The 10,507-nt window shown below is 40.8% G+C and overlaps 1 protein-coding gene across 1 annotated transcript; it reads left to right on the top strand.

The window, feature by feature from the left end:
* Positions 1-545: 545 nt before the first annotated feature.
* On the top strand, positions 546-6,170 carry LOC123066751 (lysine-specific demethylase JMJ25). Its single transcript, XM_044489780.1, has 13 exons — positions 546-798; positions 1,598-1,698; positions 1,841-1,959; positions 2,095-2,194; positions 2,275-2,407; positions 2,981-3,044; positions 3,125-3,728; positions 4,266-4,595; positions 4,914-5,237; positions 5,319-5,391; positions 5,481-5,566; positions 5,673-5,792; positions 5,919-6,170. Exons 2-13 carry the CDS (start codon positions 1,627-1,629, stop codon positions 5,973-5,975), a joined length of 2,082 nt encoding a protein of 693 aa, XP_044345715.1. The 5' UTR covers positions 546-798; positions 1,598-1,626; the 3' UTR covers positions 5,976-6,170.
* Positions 6,171-10,507: the final 4,337 nt, after the last annotated feature.

Raw genomic sequence — 10,507 nt, 5'->3', positions numbered from 1 at the left:
AGTAGATATCAACGACCAACATCACCCCGCGGCTGCCGACGGAGTCCGAAGCCAGGATCCAGATGGATCCGATCCGGATCCGGCGGCACCCGCGACCACCAGGCAGTTCCAACGCAGCCACCACCTCGCGACTCGCGGGCCGCCACCACCGCGCCGCTCATGACGCCGCCAGGAGACCCGCCGCCGCGCCGCCAAACCCTGCGTTAGCCCGGGGCTCCTCTCGTCCCCACTGTCCCGCGCCAACCAGAACGAGGTGGATGGGAAGAAGCCCCGCCGCCGCCTAGCCGGCCGGGCTTCGCCCGGCGGCGTTGCGGACGGCGGCGAGGAGGGAGAGGGGCGGAGGAAAGTGCGAAGAGCGGCGGCTAGGGTTTCCCCTCGGGTCGCCCGCGGGGGCGACGCGAGGGGGCGAGGGGGTGGCAGACACTTCTAGCCTAAAATGGGGGCTACCCTGTATGGAGTGTGCCGAGCAAATACTTATTTTGAGTTGGGGTCATTTCGCTGAAATAGTGGACCTACCCGCACCATCGCGCGCGTCTGAGATTCAACTTTCAAGTACAGAATCAATCACTTCACAGCGGAGAAAGCGGATCCACCTCCCGAACTGACCAATGGCCTCACGCCGCTGCTTCCTCTCGACCTCCGCGCGTCCCTCCTCCCATTAGGTCCCGCTCGCCGCCGCGTCTATTCTCGCCCTCTCGCCCCCCTCGCCGGCTGCCGTCTTCACGTCCCCTCGCTCCTCCCCCTCCTGCACGGCTCCGTGACTTCCTCCGTCCCGACCTCGACGGCCACTTTTGCTGGGTTTGTTTCCCTCTCTTTCTTAGATTGATGCCCTTATTTACCTTTTTCCGGAAAAAAGCAAAGTTTGCGTTTTCATCCGGCTGCAAAAGTAGTCGAGCTATCAACACGAATGTGGGTTACTTTCGTTCAGCAGTTAGTAAACAGAAGATGAGAAAAATAGCGTATTACTAGTTTCCGAGATGCGCCAGTTGATTTCGCCCCTCAGCAATCTAAAAATGAAAGTTCAGATGTCAAAGCACAATCTCCAAACAGTTACATAGGCATATCAAATATATTTTGGTTACTGCAAGTCCAACTATACCGAGGCCAAAAATAGAAACAGTGGAACCTGCTTCAACCTTTGCAGTACTGCATACTGCTCCAAGGCCTATACTATTGCAATTTTACTAAATTATGAAAAAAAAAACACATTTCTTGCCCTTTGTTATTTAGATAAAGAAATACAACCATAGAAATAACCCACTTGATGCTAACTGTCCACTGAAATATTGATATTTTTCTCGATAAATTTGGTCAACATTAAAAAAAATTGACTTCAGACAAACCAAATGAGCCTTGTAGATCTGTCCGGAGAGATTACACTAATTTCCTGCTGAAATGGAAGTATGCCATGTGAAGACGTATGTCATATATATCTTTCTTTGAGTATGTTACTCTTGGTTAGTGGTATTTTAGCATGGAAAAACTGAAATGAGTGTCATGTTAGCACTTGGGTTTTAGTTAGTGTTATTTTAGTCTTTGGTTTTAATTAGTGGTATTTCACAACTTTTGATTTTCACTAGCGGCTATACCCTTGCAGTTTTTCTGATTCTGGACACTGGTGCTGAGATGGCCAAGCGGAAGCGGGAGCGGGTGACAACACACAATGCTCTGACCAGCACCGACGCCGGTTCCCACAAGGTAAGCAGGAATCAAGAAACCCACAATTAGATCTTGCATGAGAGTAATAGCTTGCTCACTCCCAGACCTGCACACAACCACCCACATTAGGGCTTTAACCTGACGCTAACAATATGTTCGACCAAACATATGGAATCTGCAGAGAACAAAAAAGAGGGATGAAAATTCAGAAGAATGTCATCAGTGTCGGAACAACACTGCAAGACATGTGGACTGCTCAAGCTGCAAGAAGAGATATTGTGTCCGATGCATTAAGAAATGGTTTGTACCTTTCTAACATCATCACGTTGGTCAATTGATATTGTTCAATTTGCTTGCCTTCCTACGTATCGATTTACATTTATATATTTGTTATGAAATCATCGGATTGTGTTTGTGGCACTATCTTAAGAACAGGTATTCAAATTTAATTGAAGATCATGTTAAGAATAGATGCCCATGTTGTCACAATAATTGCAATTGCATGGATTGTCTGCAGAGTGATATAATGCATAAGGTATCCATTATTTGTGTGTTCTGTTTCTAAATCTGTTTCCTAGCAACGAGCATTGATATTTTCTCTTATTTTTCCTGCAGATTGACAAATGGAATGTATCACATGAAGATAGAATCAAATTTGCTCATCGAACTATATACTTTTTGCTTCCTTGGTTGAAAAAACTTCACGAGGACCAGATACAAGAGAAACGTATTCAGGCCATAATTGACGGTTGATTTTTTTTTTCTTTGGAGTCCTAATTGAAGAACCTGTTCCTCTTCACTTGTTTTAACACTAAAACAATCTCTGATACAAATATTTAAACATTACTCCTCCTCCATTTTAAAATGTAAGGCACATGCATGGTCCACAAATTGAGTTGGGTCAAGATTAGACCAATCAATGCGGGTTATGTGATACAAAAGAGATATCGTTAGAATTTATTTTTTAATACGAATCCAACAGTGTCACTTTCTTGTTAGAAAACTCGCATTTATTGGTCAAATTGTAGGTCAAAATTAAACCGTGGAATATGATGGTACCTTTTATTTTGAAACGGGGGGTGTATCTTTTCCTCTTTCAATATGATGTATATCAAATATTATAGGAAAACATAAAGTTGTAGTCCTAAAGTACTTTAGTCATAAAGTTATAAAGTATGAGGTGAATAAGAAAACCTTTTCTTATATTAGTTTTCCAATCTGTAAAACATGCCAGCATGCATTCTAGGGCATTCTGTTATCTGTTTTGGCGTCAAGTCAGTATTATTTGGCTCTCTTTTTCCTAATTCTGATTTTATAACAGGTATTACTGAATGCGAAGTGAAGGTTTCTCGAACTGAGCTTCCCTCGGATGCGCGGTGCTACTGGTTGGTCTTTCTCTACTCATGAAGTGTGTGCAAACTTTTGTTCCTTCAAAGTGCCTAATTCGTAGTTTTCCTTGGAATAGCAACTATTGCAGGACATGTATTGTTGACCTCTATAGAGGTTGCGAATGTGGACATTATGATCTCTGCCTCAGCTGCTGCCAGGAGCTTCGTGATGGTTCTCTGGTTAAAAAGGATAAGAAATTGAGGGCAAAACCGAATGGGAGTATACTTTGCCCACCAAAGGCAGCAGGTGGTTGTCGTTGTAGAGGTCATGCTCTTAAACTTAAGGGTATTTTCAAAGAAAATTTTATTTCTGACTTACTGGAGAAAACCAATTCAGTGGTTGACAAAAGAATGCTAGAAGAGGGAGGTTCAAAATGTTTTTGCCTTACCAAATCTGGTGAGATAAACACCAATACATCACGACAAGCAGCCTGTAGAAAGAACCCCATCGATAACTACATATACTGCCCAACTGCTAAAGATGTTCAAAGTGGTGCTTTAGAACATTTCCAGGAGCACTGGTTAAAGGGTGAGCCTGTTATTGTCTGTGATGTGCTTGGGTCAACTTCTGGACTGAGTTGGGAACCAACGGTAATGCATCGGGGCTTGCGAAAGAAGAAAAACAAGAATGGGGATCAGCGGCTCACAGTTGAAGCTATTGAATGCCTGACGGGGTGTGAGGTAAATGCCATCATGATGGTTCTTGATTTCATTGTAGCATTTCTGCAAGCTATCTGCAAGAAAATTGAGACTGATGAGTATGCTTCTTATAAATTCATTAGATTTGCATAGAGTAATCACTACCTCGTACATTAACTAAGCATATGGTTATGTTTCTATTGAATTGGTCTAGTGAATATGGTGATTTTCTTGACAGGTGCCTATTGTTTTTCATGTTTTGTGTCTGTATATGTGTCGTGTTTTGCTTAGTTAGCATGCTTTTTTCAACTTCGCATGTCAGATTGTCTGTTTTTACAAATATCACCTTTTGTTGGTGCCTGCAACCCTGCATCATATAGTATTTTTGTGTACTATCATCATGTGTTTTTGGCAGTGCAAAAATGCAAGTCCCAAATGTTGTAAACATACTAGGTGTTAAAACATGTGGTTGCTTCTTCTGAAGCAGATTCCAACTGTTGCACTTACCACATTGATCACTTATATTTGGAATGAAAAAAATCCTGACTACACTGCTCCTTTCATTTAACAAAAATGCAGGTTGGTATAAATATTTGTCGCTTTTTTGAGGGGTATTCCTATGGAGCCGTTGGTCCTGAAGATTTGCCCATTGGACTTAAGCTTAAAGATTGGCCGCCCCATAGCACCTTTGGAGAGGAACTCCCGCGGCACGATGCTGAGTTTAGATCTGCATTGCCATTTCGTGAATATACCGATCCGATATGTGGCCCTCTTAATCTGGCTGTGAGACTTCCAAAAGATGTTAAAAAGCCAGACCTTGGTCCAAAGACTTACATTGCTTATGGGTTTGCCCAAGAACTGGGAATTGGTGACTCTCTTACATATCTTCATTGTGACGTTGCCGACGCGGTAAAGAAACGAATTTATCTTATGCTTCAAATCACTCATACATGTAGTTTATTGATCAATGTCATCTTTCTTTTGAATACAAAGCAAGTGTACTTCCATTGGAAAACATAGTAAACCTTAATCTTAATGATACATATGTATTGTCATGCACTGCATATGTGCAACATTGTGCTGTTAACCTGATGTTCATGTCATTTCATATGATAATGTTTTTGCTTCTTTAGCTGTACGAATGATGTCATTGCATGCCATATGATAATCTTCTGTTTCTTTTATTTAGCTCCACGAATGATGTCCTGTTTCCTACTATAAAAACAGGTAAATGTCCTCGTACATACTCATGGAACAAAGCTCAAACTTCAAAGGCTTACAGCTATAGAGAAAAGGAAAGACAGTTTGCTCAATGAAGAAAGGACTAGAAATCTTCAAGCTTCACCAGATCATAGTGATGTAGGAATTAAGGTGGACGTTAGTCTCATAAAGCCTGAGCCAAAAGACGATGGTCTGCCTTTCGTAGAGGGAGACCAGCCAGAGGGTGGTGCTCTGTGGGATATATTCCGACGGGAAGATGTTGGCATTCTAGAGGAATATCTAACAGCGCATGCTGGGGAGTTTAGGAACAATTCTGAACTGGTGAAACAGGTGATCTATATCTACTATTTGACCATGGAAGGCCATATGACACCTAATTGTCATGTTATATGAATGTCTTATACTTGGCAGGTTACTGATCCGATACATGATCATTGCTTTTATCTAACAAAAGAGCACAAGAGAAAGCTTAAGGAACAATATGGTCAGTTAAGAATACTGATGTCATAGAAGATGAATCAGTTGTGCTCTTAGTGATTACTTCCTGGTCTTATGTTCACGGTGCATATGCAGGAGTTGAGCCTTGGACATTTGAACAAAAACTTGGTGAGGCGGTCTTTATCCCCACGGGATGTCCCCACCAAGTCAGAAATTTGAAGGTAAGATGACAGAGTGAAAACAGTTGGCCATTTCAATCGTTGTTAATGCTATACCATCATTTGTTGCATTACTTTTTCTTTATTTACCTGTTCTGTCATTTTGCAGTCATGTACAAAGGTTGCGCTGGATTTTGTTTCTCCGGAAAATTTTGAAGAGTGTATCAAGTATACAAACAAAATTCGTGAGCTCCCGAACAACCATATGGTGAATGAAGATAAATTAGAGGTTTGTAGACAATTTCGTTTATCATATATGCTAATCCTTATTAATGATTTCATAATTGTGTTGTTTTTGGTAGCTCCAGAATTGTTATTTTTTCCTTTTGATGCCATGTATTATCTCTGTACCCAGGTTAAGAAGATAGCTATTCATGCACTCAGACATGCCGTTGATTACATCATTGGATGAAGATGATGGCAGTGGAATAGTCGACTCTGGGATTCAGAAGTATATGAAAGGCAGAGAGAGGAGCTCAGTTATTGTATTAAACTTAATGAGACATTGCGTATTTTGTACGACTTCAATGTATGGAACCTACATTTTTGAAAGAGACAGTTTCCGGGAGACAGTAACTGCTGTTGCAATTTACACAGCAATTGATCACACATTATTCCTTAACACTCTTGATCAATTGTGAGAAATCTGGCAATACTCAATTTGAACTATGTACTGTTATGAATGAGATGTCTCATTATTTCGTCTAGAATATTATTACCAAGAGAGGCAATTTTCTACGCATGGTGGCAGCTATGCACCCTTTGGCATAAGTGCCTTTTTTTTATATATGAGGTGTCGGTTTTTTTATGGCATTGACACAAGTGCCTTTTCATGGTATAGAAATGACATTTTCTAACTTGTCTTTGTCTTTTTCCTTGCCTTTTTGTGCAAGTGTCGTTTCGTTCTATAGAAAGGTCTTTTCTCACTTCTCTGTCTTTTTGCTTGTCTTTTTGGCACAATTGCCATTTTGCTTGTCCGACTCCTGCGTCATGAAAATAACTTCATTTTAGTTTGAGAGTTATTTTCCATTGTCCAAAATAATTAGAGCATGCCACCATGTGTAGAGAGTTATTTTCAAATGTTTATTTGTGATTTTTATTGTATATGATGTGTTGATGATAACCATACTGTTCGTTAGTTAATGCACTGTTTCTTGCTGGTTGTAAGGTTGATAATTATTGACTTCGGCGAGTTCATTGATTTTTTTAAAATCAGTGGTAGGATTTTGGGAAAGTTGTTGAATGGTTGGTGAAGCTCATCATACGTATGATGTCTGTCAAATCGTCAAGTTAACCTGATTTTTCTCTTTGGACAGCTTGCAATTTGTAATATTATGATTTTCTTTTTGCAGAAACCACTTCAACTAGCCCAGGACTGTGTCTATTAGTCCTCCAGTATTTGTTGAGATGAGATAACACATTGTATGACAGGTAACAAGCAACTGAAGCAAGAAGATTTTTTAAATTTCTTGGAAAGTATAACCACCTTAACCCAGGATGCATGATGAAGGATCCAATATGTCAGGACCAACAAGGGAATTGCAGTATGTCAGAACCAATGAGAGAATTGTAAAGCTTCATATTAAGTTTATTTTAGCTGCTTGCCCGCTTCAAGTGTCTAGATTACAGGAAACATGTTTCTTTAACTGACAAACCTGGATACCAATTTATTCAAACTATTATATTTCTTATAGAAGTAATGCAATATATTCTCTCTCTTGTGCCTATTTGAAATACCGTTGTGGGTCTGTACTTTGCATCTCATATTGCAAGGATAACACATTGTATGCATACTCTCTCTCTCTTAACTGTAGCAAGGATGGAGCAGGAAAGAGTGATGAACCTTCTAACATGGATATTGTACATGTATGAGCCGCGGGTCACTATTGTTTATCATATGGATTGTAGATGTAGCAACACTGAGATTTATAACATATCCTCAAATTTCTTCATTTTAGCATTTATGATATACTAGAGCCAGCAAAAAAATAGAATAAAAAGGTTCATTAGAGAAATATTATAATTGACGATTGAATGTCAAATGGCAGTGATTTTATATCTATGTGTGGGAGCTTGATGAAAGATTACATGCAGAGTATAGAAGTGAAAACCATCATTTTTCTAGATGAGCTATTACTAGAGGAGATATATATTTCTAGCTAAAGTTAACATTGCTAAAATATTCCACGGGGTGGCAACTCCAGGGCAAGAAGCATACATGTAAGCCTATTCGGAAATGTCTAGAAATGTTGAAGCTTCAGCGCCGCGCTCCAGCTTTCATGGAACTTCCACACTGTTTGGGATGTGATGGTCAGCTTCTGTTGGTTGAGGGTTCGTCATGAACATAGCATAGGCCGACGATGGGGAGGTAATCTATACCAGGGAAGATGGCGGTGCCGGGGCTTCGAAAATGTCTAGAAATGTTGACGCTTCAGTGCCGCGCTCCAGCTTCTGTGGAAGGGCCACACTGTTTGGGACGTGATGGTCAGCTTCTGTTGGTTGAGGGGTTCATCGTGAACATAGCATAGGCCGACGATGGGGAGGTTGTCTATACTGGGGAAGATGGCGATGTTGGGGAGGTTGTCTATACCGGGGAAGATGGCGATGTTGGGGAGGAGGCCAATGGTGTGGAAGACTGAGACGGCATGGAGGACGTCGACGGCGGGCAATGGCGGGGCAGCAGATGAATAGAATGAGCTGGAGGGATGGCGGTCGGCCCTGGCGGGCTCGTGAGAAGGGAACAATGGCGACGTCATGGCTAGCGCTTCGACCAGGTTCGTTTCGCAACTAAGTGTTACACAACTTGGTGATGGCATTGTCGTCGAAAATATATTAAGCTCTGTGCTCGACTTCACCAAATTGTATGAGAGGCCTCCGATCCGCGTAGTTGGTGAAGCATGGAGTTGAAGGAGATCCGAACAATCCATAACTAAAAATCTGCTCCATACCAAATTGAAACAAGACTGATTGATGCACCTACCCTATCAATGGTTGAATAATTTCTTGTAGGTTTTAGTGTCACCTCATGATACTATCCATGCATTATCAATGGTTGAATAATATTTTGTAGGTTTTAGTGTCATCTCATGATACTATCCATGCATTCCATCCTTAAGAAGTTATCCATGTAACTTAATCATTGTTTGATTCGTTCAACTGCATTGTCACCCGTGGCAACGCACGGGCACATTTAATCTATCCCTAATAATAAAGCACGGATTGACTCCGTGGGTTCACCGTCACAATACGCTTCCTTCCATGAATTTACGCTTTCAGTTTGAATTTAAAACATATACGCGAGGTGGTATTAATGTTGCCATCGGTATAGAATCGACAAATTACGTTTTTCTATCCGTCATGGGCTTTACCCCACATGGGCCGAGATTGCGAGCAGCGACTTTGCCCTTGCATATGGGCCGAGATTGTAGAGGAGCAGCAGCAAAAATAGTTGATTTTCATGGGGATCGAACTCATGACCGAGACCTCCTATATGCCGCATTTTGCGGCCAATAGGTCGCGCGACGCACAGGGGACGTGCACCTGGGCCGGCCCATTCGCTGTCCGTCAAGGAATGAAAAAACCGCCAAAAAATAAGTGCTGTGGTGGGGATTCGAACCCACGACCTTAAATAGTCGCACGCTCTGCTCTAGCCACTGCACCACGCTAGTTACTTCATAAGAAAAGCAGCGGGACATTAAATAAACGGCCACATTGGCGAAAAGTAAAAACCAATTCGGCCAAGTCCCTAAATTAAAACAAGTTAAGCCAATTACAAATTTTCAAAACTGAAGTATTTTTTTGAATATGTGATGAACTTTCGGAAACAGGAACAAAATTTTGAATTAGTGAAAAAAGTAAACATGCAGAAATTTTTTTGAATTTGTGAACAAATTTTGAAACATGAACATTTTTTTAATATGTGAACAAATTTTTTGAAAACGAATTTTTTTTGAATTTCCCAAAGATTTTTTGAAAACATGAACATTTTTGGAATTTGTGAACAATTTTTCAAAGCACGAATGATTTTTGAATCTTGAGAACAAATTTGTAAGCGTGAACTTTTTTTGAAGCAAGAACATTTTTTAAATCTTGAGAACAAATTTTGAATTGGAGAACAATTTTGAAAAATCCTGAACAAATTTGGAAGCGCGAACAATTTATTAAAGCACGAACATTTTTTGAATCTAGAGAACAAATTTTGAAAAAGTACGAACAAATTTGGAAGCGTGAACATTTTTTGAATATGTGAATAAAAAATTGAAATCTGGTACATTTTATGAATTTCAAAAGTTTTGAACTTTTTTGTGTAATGGGAACAACTTTTGAAAACAGTAACATTTTTGAAAAATTGTTACAAGAACATTTTCTGAAATGCCCAAACAATTTTTTTAAATGCGAACATTTTTTAGAAACACGAACAATTTTTGAATTTTCCGAACAATTTTCAAAAGAAACCGGAAACAGAAAAAAGAAAACAGAAAAGAAAGGAAAATAAATAAATGAAACAGTAAAACAAAAAAAAAACAAAAGCTGGTGTAAAAATAGAAAAACCGGTTCAGGGAACCTTCTGGAAGGTTCCCAAAACCGGCTGCCTCGCTGTGGAAAAGTGGGCCGGGCCAGTACTCGCGCTCGGGGGGATCGCCCTGTGCGAACGGTCGACATTTTGACGCAGTTAGCGTCAAATAGGATTTTCCCTCATGACCTGCCGTTTCATCTCAACGTGCACAACCAACTGGGCTAAAGGCGTGGACGTGTCCACCGTCATCCTTTCTTTTAAGTCGCTCCTTTCAAAAACGGCCACACAAATAAAGTTGCTATTTTGAGGACTCGAACACGGGTTGCCAGAAAAGTGCACAGATCGGGCGTCCAAGTCAGCTGGCCCATCACATGTTTAGTGTAACAAGGATTACCCTCTTAGTCTATCACGTCAGGAGGATTTTCGGC

The sequence above is a fragment of the Triticum aestivum genome, chromosome 3B (assembly GCF_018294505.1).
Source record: "Triticum aestivum cultivar Chinese Spring chromosome 3B, IWGSC CS RefSeq v2.1, whole genome shotgun sequence".
In the NCBI taxonomy this organism is placed as follows: domain Eukaryota; kingdom Viridiplantae; phylum Streptophyta; class Magnoliopsida; order Poales; family Poaceae; genus Triticum; species Triticum aestivum.
This window is presented reverse-complemented; position numbering and strand designations above follow the sequence as displayed.